The sequence below is a fragment of the Takifugu rubripes genome, chromosome 21 (genome assembly GCF_901000725.2).
Source record: "Takifugu rubripes chromosome 21, fTakRub1.2, whole genome shotgun sequence".
NCBI classification, from domain to species: domain Eukaryota; kingdom Metazoa; phylum Chordata; class Actinopteri; order Tetraodontiformes; family Tetraodontidae; genus Takifugu; species Takifugu rubripes.
Window position 1 is genome coordinate 11568631 of NC_042305.1, and position 23603 is coordinate 11592233.

Below are 23603 nucleotides of genomic sequence, written 5' to 3' on the forward strand. Positions count from 1 at the left end.
GTCATGAAAGCTACAATGCTAATGCTAACTACCCACCGGGAAGCATTCTACAATCAGAGAAGGCCCAGGAGCTAAAAAGTGTGTTTATAAAATGTAACAGATTCTGAGCAGAATTGTAGTAGATTTGTTCAGTTAAGATTTATTCAATATGAAAGTTAATTTTTTTAAATGTTTTTAAATAACTTTTTAAAACATGGTTCAACATAGTTTATGAATTGTTAAAATGGTTTAGTTTCTTATGGTTGAAAGGGTCTGGTGAAAACTCGACATTTTTTTTCTGATCAAATGTAGAAGTGATCATCTGAACAATTGCTGAGATTAATAATAATAAAGTGTTGAATATTGATACACACACACACACAATTTGTTATTTTAGAGGAGTGTGTCAAGCGGTAGCCCTTCACACGACTCGGTACCCATGACGTAGCTCTTGGTTTCAAAAAGGTTGGTGAGCCCTGCACTAGTCCAAGCAAATCTGGGTTAAATAAGTGGTTCATTGTGGCGTTTAATGCTTTGATGGAGACAACATAAACAGCAGAGCTGTGCTCATGTCGGGAAGCCGGGATGCAAGCGTACATACATGTGAGCATTTCCCATAAAGAGGACTCACTAATGTCCACCCTTCCTCTCGTGACTGCACAATAATCTCCATCCCCCAGCACACACACACACACACACACACACACACACACACACACACACACACACATCAAAACAACCCACCCATGCCGAGGAAATCGTTAAGGCCGTGAGGGGGGGAGAGAGCGCCACGTTACCTTGAAATACGGAGCAGTAGTAGCAGCACTAGTTACCCAGCAGGATTTTGGCGCTGCCTGCCAAGAAGGCGAAACTCTTCCAAGCACAATCTCCTTCCCATCCAGATCAGGAGAGGAGCTCGCTCGGAGAACATCGTTTACGGTGAGCTGAGCACTTTGAGGGATAGAAGAAGAGAGAGATAACAAATGTATCTTTCAGGCTACTAGAATCTGCACAGGAATTTAGGAAAAGACAGAGCGGAAACTTCGTCCAAAGTCCATAAACGGAACAAAAGGAAGACAAGAAGCGTTAAAATAATAAGGTAAGACTTGAGGTCTGAGAGAACTTGAGGTCTGATGGAGGATTATTTTAGATTACAGAGCGGATCAGAAATTACTCTATAAAATGCCAGAATTTTTCTGGTTTGTGCTCAGTACCATCAACAAACTGGCAGACTTCTGTCTACAGTGACCTCAATAAAAAGTTTAACACTGTCACTCTTCCTGTTGTAACATTCAGGTAACCATGCGAGCAGCAGGACACAAAGGGAACAGCTATGTTCTTTTTGTTCTGGCTCTAGTGGTCACACTGGAGGTCCGCAGTGGACAGACCTGCTGGACCGCCTCAGTTCCAGAGTGCGAGAAAGCCCCTTTTGTGCCGGGCCACAACCTGGCAGGGGAGGGGTTCGATGTGGTGCGTATGCAGCGAACAGGAGCATTTGTGATCAACGTCAAGGGGTACATGAGCGACACCAACACCTGCACGCTGTGTTCCAACCGCTTCCAACAAGGACAGGTACAAAAATGCAAAGTTCTAGCTAGAAAGTCTCCATTCTTGGACCATTCTCCTCCCATCTCGCCACTCAGACTCAGAAACTCCCAGCAGCTGTTCTCGACTGGCGCCCCTTCAGCCGCTGCAGCAAGCAGCTCTCCAGCGCCCTCCACCACTCCGTGGACTCCCTGTTACGCAGTTCCTCCTCCCTGGTCCGGAACAACTGGGGCATCGGACTGAGCTTGGAGAATATTGGCAACGCCGTGCTGGGAGGGAGCCGCTCAGACCTGGCAAAATTTGCACGCTTGCAGCACAGCGTGGACAAGGCCACCTTCGCCATCCATGAGATCAGCTGCACCTACTACAGGTAAAGCCCAGCAGCTGGGGCGCGATGGCGTCCATCCATCCATCCCTGGTTGAAGTACAGCTTCTTTGTTTTATTTGTACAGCTACAGGCTGGCTGATCACCCCCAGCTGAGCGCAGAGTTCACCAAACATCTGAAGAGACTCCCTCAGGGTTTGAAAACGACCCAGGACAGAGCTCTGTACAGGCGACTGATAGACACCTATGGAACTCACTACATACACCAGGTTATACAGCTGACCATGTTGGACATTGAAATTTGCTGTAAAGAAGCATCAAGCGCTTTTTCTGCCTCCCTCGTGCAGGTAAAGCTCGGCGGGAAGGTGAGACGGGTAACAGCGTTTAAGACCTGTCTGGCTGCGCTGAAGGGCTTCACCGAGATCAATGTCGAAAGGTGCCTGAACGCGGAGCTGCGAATGTCTCTTGGGTTCCTCCCTGCGAACGCGACCCTCTCCAACAAGTGTGACAACCTTCAGAGGGGCAACCTGAGCATGGACTTCTACCGGGGCTTCATGACCCACAAGATCGAAGTGGTTGGGGGGGAGAGATACTTCCCCGACATCCTCTACCAGCAGGACCCGTCGGAGGCGTATGACAGCTGGATCAACAGCCTCCACGATAACCCCGACGTCGTCTCTTACGCCATCTTCCCTCTGCATCAACTAGTGCAGGACTCGCAGATCGCCGCCAATCTGAGAGACGCCATCACAGGGTACATTCAGGAGAACCAGCTGAGGGTGGACCAGTTTGGGTCCAAGAACTGCTCCCCGACCCCGAACCTGGATCACCACTGCTGCCCCCCCGGCAGAGGAACTCTCAAAGTGACGATCCACAGAGCTGTGGGCCTGAACGCCGACACCTCCACGAAGGCGGACGCCTACGTGAAGATCTTCTACAACGGCCTCTACGACGAAACAGAGACGGTGATGAACAACAACAACCCAGTGTGGAACGCCGTTTTCGACTTGGGGCCAGTGAAGGTGGGTCTGAAGCTGAAGTTTGAAGTCTGGGACAGAGACGTGCACAGATTTGTTGGAAAATGCATGACCGTTCCCGAGAGGGGAACACACTCTTCAGGCTGCCAGCTGAATACTGGGGTTCTCTACTACACCTATGTGGTCGGGTGTAGGGGGTGTGACGGGTTTTAGGTGTGGGCGCTACTCTCCCAGCGCCGAGTAGGTCGCTACAAAACAAAGTCAAGTTCAACATCTAGATACAGTCTATAACCTGATCATAACAATGTTCTTTTTTTCCTTGGACCATATTACTGTATATGCAAAATAAAGTGATTTGTGATGCTGAATGTTAGCAACTAAAACACTGTTATTTTGTTTTTTTATTCGGTTGAAAGAGGAACAATAAAAAACCAAAACATACAAATGCCATCAGTCTTATATAGTAACACTTGTAACACGTTTGTACAGTACGAGAACGCAGCGGCTACACCCTGAACACATCGACCTTCACCAGTATCACTCGGCGTGAGCACATTTCAAGTCGAAGCACCGCGTGAACAAACACTTTGTAATTTCTGTGATGCTTTGTTTAAATACGGTAGAAAATCCAAATATTTCCGATATTAGCTTCAGCTCGCCTAGATTCATCCGGAGGGTTTCGCTTAAAAAACGACATTACGACCAACATCTGGTCTGGATGAGTTTCCTCTATGAGTTTTGAAGAGATAGAAGAAAATTCCAAATGAGATGTTGTACAAAATGCATGCAGGAGCTCTGGTGTGAGCATGTATCACCGACTGCCAGTAAGCCTCTTATCTAAACCACTGTGCCACAGTTGGAATGCAACTGACAACAGCTGAGCGCCAGCAGAGACGTGACGAATTCCTGATGCTAACATCTAAACCCCATTTTTGTTTTCAGGCTTCTCCATTAAGGCCCATGTGGTACATGAAGTATTCACAAGTACATAAAATGTGAGTTTTGCCTTAATGTACTGGTTTTACAATCATGTGCTTGGAGGAAATGGCAGCATATTGGTCATCTCTCAGTAGTTTTCTCATCAAAATGAAAGAAAGTGTGCGTTCAGTCAGGATGCTCAAGTCTTCCGGCAATCCAAGAGGATTGACACGCGCCAAGGTTCAAGTGTGGTTTACAGTCCGAGGGAGGCTTTGAGCAACGACGCCATGTCTTCAGTTATGGTCCCCTCAACACCTGAGGAAAAAAAGAACCATGGTCAAAAATGTGACACGCCTGCTTCCATATAGTAGAAACCCAAAATGATTTGTTGTCGGGTCTGTTGTTTTTTTAGCCGCGTGCTACGTATCATCATCCAGCATAAAAAGATAATCCAAGAGTTTATTTTCACAATCCCCAATTGATGTAAAATCCATGTGCAGTGATGTTTTTCCAGAAAATTCAGGGTTTAAGGGTTACTCAAATACGTATTTTCTGCATTAAGCATCCATTACCAACTCAAAAACACCCACCATCCATAAAGCTTTTCCTTCTATGTGGCACAGAGCAGTGCTGCCATCTGCCAGACAATGTGCGCTAGTCCTGAAGTGCTGATAATGACCGACTGTTCCACCCACTGGACCAGTTGTGATGTAACTGTGACTGAGATGTTTGATCCCGCCTTTCTGTTCAGTTTGAGTTTTGCTTTTTGATATCATGTTTTCTGAGGCACAGATGGGCCTAGAGATGCTTGGAATGAGGTCAAGAGTCAGTTTTTAAGGACGAGGGTGTGGCATTTGGTTAGCGTTCAGTAATTTGATGTCTAGGCTACTGGTGGCAGAGAAAATGACAACACATGTAACTACTGTAATTAGGAATGATCTCAGGAATTGCTGCATTTCCTATGTGGATGTATCTGCTCACCCTGCTCAGCAGCAGTCATGTCCTGTTCCAGCTTTAGTTTCTTCTGGCCCAGCTGCAAAATGCACTCGTCTATACTGTCCTTGCTGATCAGCTTAATGACCCGGACAGCCCTGAAAGAGAAATGTTAATTAGTCCTCAGGCGTCCTTTCAAATTATTGTCAATGTGGCTGCTCTCCATTTGCGGGAACAGATTTTTTCCCCGAAGAAGGTCCAAAGACCAGCTTAACCAAGACCAAACAACTCTTAAGATCGGGAATCCATCCCACCTGGTCTGTCCCACACGATGACATCTGTCCTCTGCCTGTTTGTCGTTGTAGGGGTTACAGTCGATGTCGTGTAAGATGACGACGTTGGCCGAGGTGAGGTTGATGCCAAGGCCGCCCGCGCGCGTCGACAAGAGGAAGACAAATATGTCCGGATCTGTGTTGTACTCATCAATCAGCACAATCCTACAGGACAAAAACACGTCCGGGCTCAATTAAGCCCCCTAAAATTCCTTTAACACAGGTAACCCAGTAACACCAGTTACCTGTCAGCGATGGGTGTGGATCCATCCAGTCTGATGTATCTGTGACTGAGATGCTTGAGTAACACTTCTATAATATCCAGCATCATGGTGAATTGACTGAATAACACCACTCGGTCACCCTGTAGGAATAGAAATCCTCAAACTAAGCTACACGATACTTGCGAACTTGGAAATAACTGGCGCTCCGCACATCTGCCTTTACCTTCTTTTTAAGAGAGGTCAGCAGCTCTTTGAGGAGGAGGAATTTCCCAGAGTCAAGTATGAGGTCGATTTCTAACTGGTAGGAGCCAATGGAGGAGTACTGCTGGCACAGTCGGTGCAGCTCGAAGTCTGACATCACTTCCATGTCTTCTTGAATCAGAGCGGCGTCCGCGTCAAAGTGACTCGGCTCCTGCGGACACACACGCATGTGGGTGAGGTGACAAGTACAAAAGGAGGAGCCGAGTGAGGACGGGACAGGCCAGAGTGGGACGGACCTTCAGCATGAGTTTGCTCATGGCTTTAAGTTTTTCTGCAGTGTAATATTGTCGATGGAGCAGGGGGTGGTTGGCCATCTTCCTCAGCTGCATCATCACATTACACAGCTCACGCTCTGCAGAGGAACGAAGTGAGAGGAGGAGGTGTTATTTCTGCCATGTATACGGAAGGGAAACTTTAGACAACATAAAGAAGAGCGCATTAAGCTCACTCTCTCCGCTAGTGGAACGCTTGAGCTTCGTGAAGAGGGCCTGATAGAGAGCACGCTGTTTTTCACTCATCAAACACGTCTCGACTTTCTCCTCCTTGGCTGGTAGCTGCTTGAGAACCTGGATAACAGAGACAAATCACCATTTCTAATGTTTAAAGCTCTTTTAAATTAAAGTCATTGTCAAAGGAAAGAACTTGAAAGACACAAACTCACGTCACTCTTGATTCTTCGGAGGATGAAGGGTTTCATGATGAGTTTGGCCTGAGAAATGCGATCTCTCTCGAAGGGGCTCTGCTCCTCGTGGGATTTCTACAGTGCAACATTAAATGTTGGTCTATAGAAGAGACGCATCTGCAAATAATCAGCTTTAGTTTGGAGTCTTACCATAGAAAACATTTTAGAAAGCTGAGAAGTGGAGCTAGAGAACATCGAGGGCATGATGAAGTTCAGGAGAGACATCAGTTCCAGGAGGTTGTTCTGCAAAGGAGTTCCTGTCAGCAGCAAGCGATGCTCAGCCTGTACAGGGGGGAGGGAGGAGAGAAGAGAGGGGGGGAGGAAGAGAGCGAGAGAGCGAGAGAGACGTTAAAGGAGGTGCAAAGCTGGAATGAGAAAATATGAATGAATTCTGATTACTAACAGAGAGAAACTATGATGAACTAACATTGATGGCCATAAGGTGGCGATAGCGCAAGCTGTTCATATTCTTCAGCATGTGACCCTCATCAAACACGGCGTACTTCAGACGCAGCTTGCGAAACAGGCTGCGATCGCTGTCGTTTCCGATGGCCAAGTTATACCTGAGTAAAAAAGGACAGGCTGTCACTGAATTCATTCATGCAGTGTAGTGAGCCCCCTACTGTCTGGGTGTGCGTTTACTCACGTGGTCACAATGACGTTGTACTCAATGTCTTCATTGAGAATTTCGTGTCTGAGATAGCGACGGTCGTCAATAGATCCTGCACGATCGTAGAAGACAAAATGTGTTGCTTCAAAACATCTAAATAGGACACGTATGCGCAGGTACAGATACACAGTGTATGCTCTCGTTCTCAACTATTCAGCTCCAGTACAGTCAATAGTTTAGATTCTATTCTATATACTGTCAATAACACATCCAAAGTGACTATTAAAGAGTGTGGAGTGAACATCTGAACAATCAATGGTCTCCAGTGGTTTATATCACCATTGGCAGCATTGGGAACTTCAATTTAGGTGGCACTAAAATGACATTTTGAGAAACATCTGCGTTGGAAACCTGAAGAGCAAGAAGTGTTTGGGGAAACACCGCCACCTGGTGGTCAAGCCCGATGATAATCAAACCCTCGTGCTGGGGATTTCACCTGAGAGCACAAGAGCTTCCAGCTTTGTGCAAACACGGGAAAAAATCTTTACCAGCAGCGTAAAACCTTTATTTCTGGGGAGAGGGGTCAAAGTTCAATGTGAAGAGAAGAATGAAGAGTCTTACCATAATAGACTACAACTTTAAGGCTGGGACACCACAGCTTCAGCTCTCTGACCCAGTTATCTACAAGAGCATTAAAGCAAGAAATGAATGAATCAATACCAGAACTTGCGTCCAGCATCAACAGCTAAATCTTTCAGCAATGGTTACCTAGTGTGGAGGACGGCACAGTGATGAGGTGAGGACCTTCTATTCCATTCTGATACAGCTGGGACAGAAAAGCTATAGCTTGGATAGTTTTCCCTAAACCCTGAGAGGAAAAGGAAGGAAAAAAAGAGATTCCGAGCGTGAAAAGCACATATCTAATTGAACACCGACCCTTCGGAATAGAACCCTCGTACGTATGACCCTCGTCACTGCACAGCAGCTTTCTGGTGGCAGCATTCACCATTATTATAAATATTACAAGCATTTCGCAACATCTGTGGTTCTGAAATTAAACGTTGCAGATATTAGATGTAATCTGCATCTCTAATCCCAAGTTTGCTCACCATCTCATCGGCCAGGATGCCACTCAGTTTGTGCTCGTGCAAAAGCAGCAGCCACTTCAGACCAATCAGCTGATAGGGCTTCAGTTGGAACCTGGAAGAGGACAGACAGACAGACAGACAGACAGCGTCCTAAACCTTTCAGAAATCAACATCAAACAGTTCAATCGAGACAAATGAGCTGCACATTTAAAAAAATTGCGGATCGAAACCAGTGATTTACATTAACGTGGACTATTACTCACTGGTTGTTGAGAACATGCGGCTGCTTCATGGAGGCGGTGCCTCTCTGCATTACCATGGTGACCTGTTTGACCATTTTGGAGGAAATACTCTCACATTTGGACATGAGCCCCAGGACGACCTTTCGCTCTCTGAGGACGACTTTGCAGCCCATCAGTAAGTCCTCCGACAGCCCGTTGTCCTTATGGAAAACTTCAAGCTGAAGACAAGACCATGAAGCTCAGATACACATCAAATACAACAGCCCCAAATAAACAAGCAAATCTTTGTCGACGGCTCTTTGATGCCAGTCATATTCATTATCGGAATCATCTTCTCTCACCAAGCTTCTCCAGCTGTCGAAGGGTCTGAGCTCCACGATCTTTTGGGCCTTTTTGACTGAGCAGCCAGAGATCAGAGACATCTCGTCCACAGACGCCGTCTGGAAGAACTTAACAATCTCCGTCTTTATCTCCGTCATGCCCTCTGTGGCGCTCAGCTCCTCGTCCGAGTCCTCGAACTCACTGCTCAGCGTGTCTTCGGGGTCGTTCTCTTCGTCTGAGCTCACGTGTTGATCGGAGGCGCGGGCCTTCCTCTTGCTCTCTGCTGCCTGCTTCTTGGCGATACTGGTCCCGCTGGCGAACTGGGACAGCATCTGAGCTGTGGAGGAAGTGGAGGTGGTTTTCCTGATGGGGGGAAGTGAGGACGCGGACTCGGAGCCTTTGGTGATCCACGGCAAAAGTGTGGAAGCGCTGCTCTGTGTCTTCAAACGTTTGTGGGCGTCTTTGTCCGAATCGCTGTCCTCGCTATGCCTCGCAGCGTCCGAGTCGTCGGCGCTCTCCTCCGACTCACTCACGCTTTCATAGTGCTTCTTTTTACTGTCCTTGCCCGACTTCTCTTTACTCCTGGATTTCTTGGGCTTCTTTTCCTCCATTTCTGGGGAGCTGAAGGAGGTATTATCTGCAGAGATGAAAGAAAAGAAACGACACGAGAGCGAATGAGCATCAACGCGTGACCACGACAGCGCGATTAACGGAGGAAGCCGCTCCCACCGGAGTCGGAGAACATCTGCAGGACATGCAGGGCGTCTTCCACGTTCCAGTCATGTTCCTGCAGCACCATTCGCAATTCCTGCAACGTAGAAACACAGAGGTGGACTTTGAGGTGTTAGCAGAGTTTATAATGCTGAAACAGAAGTCCTCCACGCGGTCATGTGATCGGAGTGACGACCTCATGCTCTGAGCCTGTGCATTGTAATTATTTCCCCTCATCTATAAATTGGACTGGACAACAATAAGGTGAAATGGTTTGATGAAGGACAGACAGGAAGAGCGTCCCATCTTACCTCCTTGTCCTGGTCAGGAAACTTTTTTTGCAGTTTTCTAACCATGCTTTCCTGCGTCTCCCAGCTCGGACCGCCGTCCTCCTCGTCGGTTTTAACAGAAGCCTTTTGGACCAAACAACAGGTGCCACATAATAATATGAACAGGTGAAATAGCTCTAGTGCCAGTTTGTATCCAAGCGGAGCAAACGATCAGGAATCTTACATCGGACGACCTCCTCTTCTTGCTGGGATGAAGCTCATCGCTGCTCTGAGAACTGCTGGATCCATCCGGCTTCCTCTTCCGTCCTACAACTGAACAGAGAAAACAACATTTTTGATGCAGAAGCACCGATATCCTGAAGAATTCACCAATCTGTGTGGTGAACCGTTAGACTGTGATCAAGCATTTTAATCAGTAAACACAATAACAACAACAACAACAATAATAATATAATAAAGGCTATAGGAAACAAAACTTGCCTTCCTTATCACCATATCTCAAGAGACAGGTTGCGACGGCTCCTTCCAGTGTGGTTGTAGTTGTAATGACCTGAAAATATCGATTTTTAAAATATTTTTAATAATGCTAAACAAGTCGAAAAGATGAGGTTTAGGAAGCCGACTCACGTCCAATAGCTGAGTTCTTGTCAGCTGAGGAAACATCTCTCGTATTCTGCTTATTTTCTCCTCTAATTCACCGTCTTCATCGTCTGTGTTAGATTCCGATGTTTTGGTCGATCGCCCTGCGGGGTTCCTACGCAATAAAGAGGACGAGTTAAAATGAGAGAGCTCAGCAGCGACGGGAACGAGGGAGAATCTGCTTCACACTTACTTCTTTTTCCTGCTTAATGATATTTTGGTGGTCGGTTCAGACAGGAGCTCATTATCGTCCAAATCAGAAGATACGACTTCCTCAAAGACAACTCCTCGGGCTTGGGGCTTTGGTGGCGCGTTGACAGCTTTCCTCTGAGCTGCGAAGACCGGTACACACATGCTTTTTCTATTCCATCTCCTGACATATACAATTTTAAATGGTAAGAAATACTATAGTCTTCTACTGTATGGATCACTACACGTTGATAAATCTAAAAGAAAATCAGCACAACTGTTATTGTATTTGCAAGCAGGAGTTTTCAGCATTAAACAGTTCAGTTTAACAGGATTTATCTACTAATGTAGCACATTTTGCGAGGTTTTTAATTGTTGCAAGATTGGCTGCGACCTTGCGATGTTTCCAGGTCAGGACAGTCGTCCGATGATGAACATTTACGTTTGAAAAAGGATGACAGCGGGTTTCTTACCGCCACATCTGGCTACCGCCGCTGTTAGTTAACATCTAACATCTGCTCGTTACCTGGTTTATTCTCCTTCTCCGAATCGGGACTTCGGGAGAAGCAACTCTCCTCTTTGTTCGACGCCGTCGTTGACTTCTTGTCATAGCGAAAACGGTCTAGGTTGAAAGTGCTCATTGACATTCAGCTGGAGACCACTCGTCAAAATCCTTTGTCTCTTTGTACCCAGCAGTATCTTCTGGATCCTACAGCAAGAAGCGCTCCTTGTTGGCCAATGTGACAGCCTTGCTAGCCGACTAGCGACGTGTGTTAGCGTTCATCAAAGCCTTAAAGGCAGAATGGATTTAAGTTGTGATACCGGTTCCCTCTACAGCGCAATGTAGTAAAATGTGTCGACTGACCAAATGTGCAATACGACTATGTGAAAGGAATTCGTCTGGAGTGCTGTTACGATCGACGTTTTCTCGATTACAGCCGGTTTCCCGCGATCTTCAGCGGCCCTGGAGGATGTCGTGTCGGCTTCTTTCATTGGTCCGAGAGCAGGAGGAAGGCGGAAACTCCCGATTCCGTCAAGATAGTTCACCGTGTGTTACTTCCGTTACGCTCGACTTCGTTAAAACCCATGTGTTTTATATAAAATAGACATAAATACAATGCATGCCAATTAAAATGCGACGGCCTGTATTCCCATACAATGTAATTTCCAACGATCCAGTCAGAGACATGTGTTATTCTAAATTTTACATGTCTATATTAAATCCTGTACAGTGGGATTTTGGAATAGGAGGTGAACTATCTAGAACTTGCTCAGCTTCACTTATACAACCAACAAACATGATCACATAAGAACCGAAAAGACCCATCAGACCTCATAACTTAATACTTGTTGGCTAATTAACCTCCAAAACTACAAATAGAGCAGTTACATAATAACAATTACACCTAGTCTCAAAAAGCCGGGCAGTTGTGACCTCCAAACACAAGTGATTGGGTAGGACACTTAAATGCAACACATATGTTTATTATATATTTATTATATGAAAATGTACACATGTGTGGCAGGTTAACGAAGTAATGATTAAAATTAAACACCTATAAAACAATACACTGTTCTTTAAGAAACTCCCCAGAAGTTTCCCATGCTGCATTTCTGAACAAATTTCTTAACTATTATAGTATTTAGACCAAAAAACCTTTAAATTGGAGACGAAACCATTTGGTATTGAGGTTACGTTTAGTTTCAAGCATATAGCTTCCAATCAATCAATCAATCAATCAATCAATCAATCAATCAATCAATCAATCAATCAATCAATCAATCAATCAATCAATCAATCAATCAATCAAAGATAATTGACATTAAATATATAGTGAAAATGATACTGTAATAAAGCAATCATTAATTTAACATTGTTTTATATTTTACACTGTAATTAACAGAAAAACTGCAGTTTACAGGTTGCAAAACTAACAAGTTCAGAAATAGAAAGAAGCACGAGGTGATTCTCACAACCTAAAAATGATTAAAAATCCCCCCTCGCCCATTTATTGTTATAACAGTAATTCACCACTAGAGGGCGAAACAGGACAGACATGTTCACAACAAACGTCTGAAAAGTTTTTCATTTTACAAATTAATGAATCCATTAATTAATTAACATTTTAAAAAGTTGGGTGCCTTGGCGCTTTTATCAAATTAAAATGAAAGAAAAGTAAATTAAACAGAAAATCACTTTAAACTTAATTTTAGGTTAGGCTAAAGAATTGATAGAAAAAAAAAAACAATGTCCAAATTTCTTCACTCAGGCATAAAATGTTTCACTAAATTTCAAATTCTTTCAATCACTTGTTGGTTTTGAAAAGTTTTTCAACCTTTTGACTTGTCGGACCACAGTAGCTACTGACCTTAACAATGGCCGTGATCCATTCAGGGCAGCTGGTCAATCAGAACAGTAATACACTGGATTGTAATGTGGCCATTTTAATCATTATCAATGTGACTTTAATGGTGAAATTAAATATAACTAAATGTCAGACCTCTTGTTTCATTTATCAAAGTCAATTATATTAATGCCATGCTTAATAGCATGAGAAATTCACAATTATTTATAACCATTGTAATATTTAATGGCAAAGGCCCATAATAATGTTCTACATCCATCACTGATGCTCAATGTCAATGCCTTAACACAAACGACCATGAAGAAACACACACATCCTTGTAAGGACTTTCTAATGCATGTCGACTGCCCTCCTAACCTTGACCTTAACCTAAACCCAAATCCAACCTCAACCTATAAAACCAAGTCTTAACCCTCAAACAGTCCTTTGAAGTTGGAGGACCAGCCAAAAATGTCCTCACTTTGCCAGTAAAATGTGTAATTTGTTACTCAGCATATCGCAAATGCAAGATGTATGTGCACACAAATACACACACAACACACTAACCCACACCTGTGAATATATTCTGATCATCGCCACCTCCCATCACAACCACAGCGCCATCCCGTCGCCTTACTGTCGCCCTCACCATCGTCATGGAGACAGTGTAAGTTAATGCATGTGTGTGTGTTTTGGGCTGTACCAGTACACAATAGGCAGATTGTCACACAGTCTGATAGGGGTCATGACCCCTCGCAGCAGGAGGCTCAAACTGTGGCTCCTCGCCTTCGCCAGGCGTCCTGGCCCCGTGTGCGCTCATTACATCTGCACCAGGATGGATGGTTTGATTATTTATCATTTCCTTTCAGCGTGTACAGTAGAGTTTACAGTATCTCTAGAGGCTGAACCCTCATCGGAGCCAGCGGATTATTTTGCACGCCATAAAACCCAGTGTCCATAAATAGATAGAGAGAAGTTAAGTTTGGCTTGGCGCTTTAAGCGAATTAAAGTAATCATGACGAACGTGTGTGTAAACACACATCCAACCTTTGCATCTGAAGGTGGACCGGTTTTTTAAAAGCCAGTGTCAAGTGCATCTCTGTGCATGTGTAACGGTGCATGTTCCTAACACTGACTCAACTGCGGCGACCCTGTGGACTTTTCACAAATTCTGTCACCACCCAGTCACCATGGCGCCCAAACTTGGCCGAGACCCGACGGCGGCAGGGAGCACCTTGTCACCGTGGTAACAAGTCTGGGATGTTACCACGACGCCCCGGCTCCGGCCCGCCCCTGTATAGGATGTGTGGAAGGCTAGCTTTAAGCGTAGAACAGTTTTAACAGTAACGAGGGAGCCATGTCCCAGGTCACACAACAACAGTTGCTCCTTAGCACCAACAAGTTCATTAGCGAGTGATCTAACGTTAATGACAGTTTCTGTCACTAGTTTAAATGTTGGCAACCGATGGGCTTTATTTTTACTGTCGTCAACCTCTGATCTAAGCTGCTGTCGGGTAGGCAGTTTGATGTTGGATGAACGATGACGTAAAGAAACAGATTCTGCAGAAGCAGCATTGATCACGTTTTCAAGTGTTGGACTTATTTAACCAATTGGGGCTGAACACACAATCAACCAACTTGCCAGCACCTATATAATAAAAATATAAATAAAAAGATAAGGAAAAAGAAAGAGGTCACCAGCAAGGTCACGACAGAGCAAATGCCAGAGCGCTGGGAGTTAGCGCCCAGTGGAACAAAAGTACAAGCTAATGCAAACTTTAAGAGAAAAGTTTTGGAAGAGTGATCAGACGATTGGCTCCTGCAGTCTGGATCTGGTTGTGTCTGAATTGTTGGCAAAAACATTTTATACATCACACATACAGTAGGAGTTACCTTTGAACCCCCCTGTCAGCCATACACTGCCACCCCGACATGGCTAAAGTGCTCTGAACTGCAATTTGATAACTGCTTTCAGATAGCGAACGCGTCTGACGTTTCTGCAGCAGCTTTTGTTTAGTCATCACTCATGTACGCGCTCCCGCTCTCTCCCCCTGGAGACAAAGGGAAGCAGCAGCGGGGGAGAATTCCCGTGTTGCTGGAGGTGACGCTTTTGAGCAGCCGAGACAACCGACCGATCCCGGAGAGACAATGACGGATCCTCCAGGCCGACTTACAGAAGACCGGTCAAACCGAGCTTTGTTAGCGCCGCATTCCTCCACATAAAGCCTGTACCTGTGAGGGCTCCACGCCAGGAACATTTCGCTGTAATCTAACAACCTAAACGTTTACACATGCTTCCGTTTGCCTGCGCTGTAGCGGCTTCTGCCGGCATCTGTCACGTTATCAAAGCGTTTTAATTAAAGAGACGACGTGCAGAAGGACAGCGGGACAATGAGCAGTCCCTAGGCCGCCGTGCAGGGCGCTGCTCAGCCAGAGCTTTGTTGGCATTGCATGCCTCTGCATTGTCTTCGTGTCTACAGTTGAGTCAAAGGATTCCATTTATGTCTCTGTCATTTAGCTGCACGGAGTAAGGATTCATTATTGTGGCCTGACAGAGACTTAAGTGGTCTGGAGCCAAACACGGTCAGCAGTGCCAAGCTGTGGGTGTCCCAGCTGGATCTGTGGTGTGAATATAGATATAGAATATCAGCTCTTTACATCGGCCTCCTCTTCTACATTGTTAATTACGCTGCCTGACAGCAGCTTCAAAAGAGCTTTGGTCTTGGGCGAAGTTTCGCAGAGACGCGCAGGAAGAGGATTCGAACCCTGTTAACTTTGAAATCCGTGCTGACACGAAGGTTGAGGCGACGGCAGGAACCCCTGCTGCTGGGCGCCGGTCGGGGGTCTGACTCCTGCGGGACACCGCTGGGATGTGCGCGAGCGAGCGGTCGCCTGTGCGTGTGCATCCTGGTTCATGTGTGTGCACGTCATAAATATGTGCATGTCTCCGTGAGCGTTAGGGGCCGGTGTCTGGGCCGTCTTCGGCGGGCGGGGGGTGGGTTCGCCGCTGACAGCCTCAGCTGTGGGGAACTGTGGGAGAAAAAGAGCTGACGCGATGGGAGCTGATGTCTGACATGACCTCTCTCAGCAGGCGCAGGAGCTGGGAGCCCGCCGCTGACTGAGTGTGTGTGTGTGTGTGTGTGTGTGTGGGGTTGGGTGAGTGCTGGACATGGATTTAAACCATGAGCAACACCAACAAAACTTTTCCGTCCATGTCCCGCTATGTTTCCCTTCACGTGGACTCTTGAATCCCTCTGTGATGGAAGTGACCCTGATCTTTGGTGGCTGCTCGGGAACCCGATCTTCTCTCTCCTCCCGTCGTACTTTTACCTCCCATTTTCTCGCCCTCCATATCATATACCTCTCCTTGACCTTCTCGCTCTTTGTTGCCCCCCCCCCCCCATCCCTCAAACTCTCCATAAGGTGCATTCAGGCTGGTAAAGTGATACAGGATGCTTAATTAGCTCGGCACATTTTCTGTATCTCTTTGTTTTCCACTTTTCTCTTTTCCTGTCTCTGATTTGTTTTATTCAAATCCTTTTTTTCTGCATCCCAAACACGCGCACATTCAGGGATCTGCGCTGCTTTCTTCCCACCCTCCGTCTTCTGCTTTTATCAGTCACTGATAAGTGCCCACAAAGCCCCCACTGTCTGGTGTGACCCTCCATTATTCCCCCCCATCTCCTCTCTCTTTCTCCCGCTCCTTCTCTTTCTCCGTCCTGGAGCAGCCAAGCATGAGGGAAGGAGGAGGGGCCGTTCATCATGTTGTTTTACCTGCACCCCCTCTTCTCTCCTCTCTGTCCCTCCTGTCGTACGTTTTGTTTACTTACAATTTATGCCGTGGCCGCATCGTCTTGCTTTTTTTCCCCTCGACTTTCTGTCATCCTCCGTTTCTTTGCTTGCTCTCCTTTGTCTAACTTCAGGACGACTTTGCCCCCTCATGCTCTCACAATGGACACTGGTGCTTTTAATGTGGGACAATGGAACAAATCTGAAAGGTTACCGAGCCCTTTGCACTGTATCCTTCCGCGCGCCCTCCTTTCTTTTTCCTCTATTTGATCTTAGCAAGGCTGCCAGCTAAAACGTTACCAGGTCTGGCGTGAGCTTATATTCCCATCAGGCTTTGCTCCGAGACAAAATTAAACAAGGTAATATTTGCACGAACGAATCCGAACGAACGAATCCGCTCATCATCCGAGTACAGAAAATCCTCTCATTGAGAAATGAAGTCTCAGAATCCTTGCTTTGTTCTTACTCAAACAAATGGGTGGAGGTGGGATGTGCATTTGACTTCTGGAGCTCTAAAGGCAGCCATCTTTAAAGCTCTGCTGTTGCGTCCACATTTATGCTATTTTTGCACACACAGTTTTTCTTGCCTTATTTTGAAGCCCCCCTCTTCCCATCCTGTCAGTCAGCAAGCTAGTCAATCTGTCTGCCAACCATGACTCTGAACCTCTGAGTAGGGCTAATGGGTCTTGTTAGCCACTTAACTGCCAATGCCCCCCCCCCCCCCCCCCCCCCCACACACACACACACACACTCCCTATCTCTCTGTCTCTCCATGTATGAATAGAATAACTCTAATGTGGCTTGTTTGCCACTCCACTGCTCTCCCTTATCCTCCCAGGGCGTTATCGTCGCTGATCAGTGTAGGGTGATAAGTCTCCTAGCGAGTCCGCGGTATCCTCTTCCTCGAGGTTTAATCACACCCGGTCAGTGTACCCGAAGTTCTGTGAGAGACCCTGTGCTGAGAAAGGTCATGTTTTCATTCGCACCAATCGGCCGGTGGGCCGATAAGACAGCTCATCGGGGGGATATCAGTGAGGCCTTTTCTTGGATGTCTAAGGGGGCTGGGAGATGGACAGCAAGTGCTCCTTCTCTCAGGTTCACTCTTTAATCACACGAGCTTAACCACCGTGCAAGAAAAGCAGATTTTAACTGGTGTACAGGAAGCTTCTGAACATTCTTACAAAGAAAAGTTGGGGGAAGAATAGGATATAACATGCTCCACTATGTGCTACTTTTCAGGTGGATACTTGTGGACCCTCTCATCAGTATTCGCACCTACTCCTCCAGTCTTCCCACTCCAGCCCTCTCTAATCCAATCACCGCCTCCACAGGCTTGAGCGGTGCCTCCAACGGTCCAGCCATGGCCCCTTAATCGACGTCTTATTGGCGGCAATCACATTTACAGCACAGAGGCAAATCTGCACAGATGCGATTGTGTCAGCCGCTAATGCAATCAGGGCCCGCCGCCTTTCCTTTTACTCGGCATCCTTCATCTTCAGAAACAAGGTGGCAGTGTTTTAATTTTCATCCTCGGCTCGCTCTCCATCAATTTAGCTCAAGGAGCGTGGCGGAGGTTATGGAGTGAGACACGTGTAGGTGCTGGTTATTGTAGCCACTTTTATTTCTCTCCAGTGGGAAAATGAAGAGCGGGATTTTTCTGTTTGGATGCGATTAAAAGGGAGCTTTCTGTTATTGTTTATTCAAAGACACGGGGTATATTGGATCATGCTGGTATGACGTGTTCAAGGCGGGCAGGTTGGAGCTGATTATTTGGTTTTGATAACAGAAGGGTCAGTGGAGTTTTTTTTTAAAGGGCAAAGTCTGTGCTGCTGTGAGATGGGAGATTTTTTTTAACTATAAATGTTTCTTTATTCTCCAAAGGAACTGCAGTTAATTTAAATATTTCAGTTTAAATTAAGATGGTGCTAACCAGGCAAAGAGGTGGTAAATTTCAGGTAAAACCATCTCGTGGGTGCACACTGGTGTGTAATATTTACATCTGCAGCTCTGGAGCCTTTAGACAGTGAAGTGTTACCCAAAATAAACATTTCATATTTGTCATTTAGTTAATCTGATTTTGACAATCAATTGCCAGACAGGCTGACAAGACAAAGGCCGACAGACTCAACCAGCTAGTGAAACACGTCGGTATTGTTGGGCTGTGTTATTTTCTGCCCCCTGCGTCCAACGGCCAGACAGAAAGAACCCTTGGTGTCCATTGTGCTGCGAGTGGGATTACTAGGTCTCCCAGGGGTCTCACCCCTCTTCGTCCTCCACCTATGACAATACCACCCCCCACATTCACACACTCACACACACACACACACACACACACACACACACACACACACACACACTTCCATCCTCTGGCTTAAAACCATGTCTTAACCCTCAAACAGTACCTTGACGTTGTTTTTCCCAACATAATGACCCGAGTCATTGTTCCTAACATGTCAAAAAACGAACTTAAACTATAGGATGCACTACCATAGGCAGGCCATTCCATGCTGTATGTTAAAGATGTATTCTAGTTGGGAGAGCTTTGCATGAGATCCTGGTTGTGCAATGTCCACATGATGTTGGTGGTAGCAAATGCTTCATGTTGGTCTCAGAGATGCATCTCTCTGGCATGTTCAGGGCACCAAAGTTGCAACTCAGATGGGCAATAGGTGGAAGTACATGGGCCAACCCCACCGCTCGGGGTAAAAACAATCATTGTTAGTGTGTTTTTTTGTGATCCAACCCCAGGTCTCTGGGTCAGAGTTCCTGACACACACTCACACCCAGTGGGGCGACAAAATAATTAACTTTGACTATGATTGACAGACATTTCATCATACTGACCCCCCCCCCCCCCCCCCCCCATCACACACACACACACACACACACAAACACATTACATTCTCACAATCAGCAGATGACAGATGACCTGCTTCCTTTGTGTGACTCCAAGAAAATCACCCATGTCAACATAAATGACTTTAAATAACACAAACACTGATCCATGCTAACATTGTCAGGTTAAAATATCATCTACTTACACGACTTCATGGACCTTTATGTACATTAAACAATACACATATTGATGCAGCTTATGAGTCTTAATCTTTTGTATGTAAATGTCACCCTCACAGTTAAATCTTCTTTTCTGTGACGGATCACAGAAAAGTTACAGTTTATATCTCTTAAATGTCTAAATGTTAGGTGATCTGCATCTAAGCAATTAGAAGTCTACCAAATTCCACCACACTGGAATAATTAAATTGTAGTTAGATTGATACTTTTTTATATGAAGGAGGAAAACAGCAAATAAAAGTGGCTTTAAGGCGGAGCAGAAATGAGGAAAAAAAAAGTGTGTGGGGGGTATTTTGTTCATGCAGGAACTGTTACACAGGCAGCTCTGTTTCAGATAACATGCTCACCTTTGATGGGTGCACTTAAAAGTGTGGGTGTGTGTGAGGCAGAGAGGAGGCCCTGGTTAAAACCAGGCCTGGGTGGGTGTATCGCTGGATAACCTGTGGATTGAGATGGTGCACCCCCCAACCCTCCGATTCCCCGACCTGCCGTCCATCCCCTTGATTCTGAGAGGCCGTTTTTCTCTGCAGCCACAAAGGCAGAGGGGTCGGATTGCGCCAGCGCATTCACCGGCCCACTTTGTTTTCAAATGGTTTTGTTTAGTTATGACACTGTAGACACCCAACACCTTCCAAGAATCCAAAGTCTTCGGTGGGGGAGCACAGAGGGCAGGTGGGTGGTGGGTATGTGACGAGGGGGGGTAGGAAAGAGGAGGTATGAAGGTACCAAAGAGGAGAAAATTCTGGGAATCATGAAATCAGCTACAGCATCAATAGGTTTCTCCTACAGATTTTTGCTTTGTGCTGACTCTTTACTTGTAGTTTCATGTCTCACCCCCCCTCCCACTCACACACACCCTGCTGTACATCCTTTACCAAGATGCACTCCCCTCTCCCCTACACTTTCCCCCCTGCTCCCTCCCGCCCCAGGCACTCATACCAGTACAATCTTTTCAACCTCTGAGGGTGTAAGCAGCTTAACACAGCAGGATCTGGACGGCGCAGACTGCAGGAGGCTGATGCATGACAGCTAATACAGGACTAATTCTGGCTCATCTCTCTCCTTTACAAGGCTTTTCCTCTCAAGCCTACAATCTTCACTCGCAGGCCCTTGATTGACTCGTTACTTCCATGTTACTTCCACTCTCACTCCACAGCAGCTGCTTCCCTTTTTTTCCCAGCAAAGGGATAACTGGAAAGACCAATTTTCACATTCAGCCGGTAAATATGACCAATAAAGGGTCTTTATCACCATATAAGCAGAGGACAAAATGATACTTTATTTTTAACTGATTTTAAATGAAGACCTATGCAGCACTACACACATATTCACACACTTCGGACAGAAACGGCACACTTTGACTGCATCACAATGATTGTTTTTGGAAGGTATTTGGAGCAACCTTTACTTCAAGTTGGCTTAAAAGCAAAAAAGTAAGATTGCTTGTGAGCACGAATGCTGGGACACATAACGAGAGTGGAGGAAAGACTATCTGCTGCATTAACCTTCTTTTCTGCCCTCCTCTTTCAGCAGCGAGGACCCAGGGGATGGTAACGCTAAGCCCCACTCCATTCTTCCCCCCGAAACTTTGATTTCCTATTAGGTTCCTCCTGATATGGACCGATAGAAATAGAAAGGGAGGAGAGGATGGAAGTGAAGCAGAGGGAATGAGTGTGGAAGAGAAAGGGAGTAACAACCAAAAGAAAGGCTAAAAAGGGAGTATAAATTGAGTGAAACATTAAAATACTGGTGTAAACATAACAAAAGCTAAAGTGCTTTCCAAATCAAAAACCATGCCTGAAAAAGTTCCAGTTTTCTTCTTCTAGAAAACACAGGAGATGTGAGTCAGGAATAATCTGTATTAGGATTGGACTAAACAGTATTATAATGTTACTTTATGGTTCTTAGCAGCTGATCCTTCGTAACTTTGCATTGTGTTGGTCAGGTTGGTCTTGTCAGAAACACCATGTAGGCCTGTGTCTTTTTTGTTTGTTTGTTCTTTTCCACAATGCACCGTCACTTTTCTGTCACCGTATATATCCTCCCACGAGGGTGATGCTGCAACAAAAGCCCCTTCAGCAGAAGGGCAGCACAAGTTCAACTGATCTCCATTGTTGCTCCAGTTCGCTTACACATTTTGCATAGCTGACCTCATTGTGAGAAGAGGATTTTCTGGAAGGTTTTCTAGCTGCTTTAGGGTGAGATGTATCACACACGCAAACACACGCTCACACATGAACGAATCTAACCAGCAGTATACTCAGTTTTTAAGAAGAAAAAGATTTTTTTTCATTATTCCTGGCTCCTCCACAAGCATTGATATACACCAATACAATCATTAAAGGAGAGCCATGAGAAAGATGACTTCTTTCAAAGCATTTGGGGGGTTCTGTACTTCATTTACCTTATTCATTCCTATAGCACCTCAGTGGTGCTATAGGAATGCTCCAAACTCTCCTACTACAAGACCACTTCCCATTTCATGGATCTCCAGCTGGGATTCACATTGGCTGACCCAAAACAAGTGTTCCCTGACTGGAATTGGACACAGGCCACGGCAGTGCGAGTGCCGTATCCTAACCACTCGACCACCAGGGAGGAGAAGGGCCTTAAAGTCCTCAAACAAATGCTCAAAATAAGTGAGAAAATTCCTGATTTTGAACTACTGAAATTTCGACACATATATCAAATAGCTTTGCTCTGAATGATTAATAAGAAAATGATAAATGACTATAACCGGTGCCGTCATGGCTTCACTTCGCAACACGTATGTGGGTTTTTATGGTAAGTAGGTGCCATGTCATCTGTGGGAAAGAAGGGCGAGACGGATATTAAAGTCACGTAAGGCGAGACATAGTCATATGGAGACAGAGACATACAGAGAGACACAAAAGGGAGCAGGACAGATATAGTCAGAGGGAGAATGATTGATTGATGTGGTCAGTGAGGCGTCACGGAGCTCCAGGGGAGTCCTCCATCTCCCAACGAAGAGGATGTTGATTGGCTTTAATGGTGTGAAAACAGACAGAATGCAGCACTAATCTGGGAGGAGGAGGCAGATAAGGTAGGATAAACCAGCTAAAAAACAAACAAGACATTTTCTCACAGAGAGCTGTCTTTTTCATTTTCAGCTCAGAATTAGTATTTATATAGAATTTCAGCTTATTGGATTGGCTCAATATATCCCAGCCTGTTTTTGTGAAGGAATTTCTGATAAGAATAAATAAAGAAATACAAATAAAGAAATATTCCTATTTTACACATTTTAATGGTATAAAATGTGCATTAAGACAAATCAATACACAATAAAACTGTCAAACTGTCTCAACAGAAAAAAGCCAGTTGAACAATTGGCCAACAAGACTTTTTTCACATCCCACCAAAGGATCATTGTTTATGTGTTTGTAACACCCTGCAGATTTGCTCATCCACATTACAGGAATGTAGCTAAAGAAATGTTTAGCTATATTAGCTGTTGTTATCATAATGGGATCATAAGGGTCTTTTATTCTGCCATGGAGGCATTATTGACCAAAAGAAAACTAATATACATACTTAGTAATGGACAGACCTAAAGGAATGGAGGGGAGTCATCATAACTGAGCTTTGAAAACTAAGATAAAAGCTAAGTCTAGGTATTAAAACTATTTCTTGTAAAGTTTGTCTCCTGGACCCAGTCGCTGTGGGACGCGGTGCACTGTGTTAATCTTGCAGACCACTCAAGACCACTCAATACATACATGATAGCACTGCTGCTCTGGTTAAGGAATGGTGTGCGAAATGAGGGATGGGGGGTTGGGGGCTTAATTCAACCAAACACAATCTCTGAGTTCTGATCAGTGTCAAGGATGGAAAAAATGCTCAGAGATTCAATGAAAGCAGCAGACATATTTAGAAAAAAATGCCGTGCTTGAGGATTAGCAAATTAATTTTTTGTCAGTCATCGTAAAGGCGGTACAAAACCTTTCTCCTTTGGTGTTTGACCCTGCAAATGAGCTGGACGATGCAGACCAGCCTGCGGTGTGAACAGCAGACCCAGGGGTATCCAATAATTTCAAGCATTGGCAAGAATTCAAGATGAAAGAGTTTCTTGAAATCCATAATTTTGCCTGCAATTGTTGTCTTGCT

The 23603-nt window shown here is 45.4% G+C and overlaps 1 protein-coding gene and 1 pseudogene across 2 annotated transcripts; one reads left to right on the forward strand and one right to left on the reverse strand.

Annotated features, from left to right (window-relative positions):
• Positions 1–723: 723 nt before the first annotated feature.
• LOC101068499 (perforin-1-like) lies at positions 724–3204 on the forward strand (annotated as a pseudogene).
• An 18-nt stretch (positions 3205–3222) lies between these two features.
• Positions 3223–11286, reverse strand: LOC101062204 (SWI/SNF-related matrix-associated actin-dependent regulator of chromatin subfamily A containing DEAD/H box 1A-like). 2 transcript variants are annotated; one of them, XM_011615579.2, is made up of 24 exons: positions 11132–11286; positions 10793–11056; positions 10271–10409; positions 10066–10192; positions 9919–9988; positions 9662–9750; positions 9460–9561; positions 9167–9245; positions 8458–9074; positions 8138–8334; positions 7896–7986; positions 7555–7654; positions 7408–7467; positions 6823–6898; positions 6604–6739; positions 6327–6458; positions 6156–6251; positions 5943–6060; positions 5731–5846; positions 5457–5645; positions 5255–5373; positions 4992–5174; positions 4726–4835; positions 3223–4059 (listed from the first exon to the last, which is right to left on the reverse strand). In XM_011615579.2, the coding sequence occupies exons 2-24, from the start codon at positions 10911–10913 to the stop codon at positions 3998–4000; spliced, it is 3129 nt and encodes a 1042-aa protein (XP_011613881.1). In that variant the 5' UTR covers positions 10914–11056; positions 11132–11286; the 3' UTR covers positions 3223–3997. The 2 variants fall into 2 exon arrangements, with proteins under 2 accessions (XP_011613881.1, XP_003974890.2); XM_003974841.3 differs by having other exon boundaries at positions 10793–11286.
• Positions 11287–23603: the final 12317 nt, after the last annotated feature.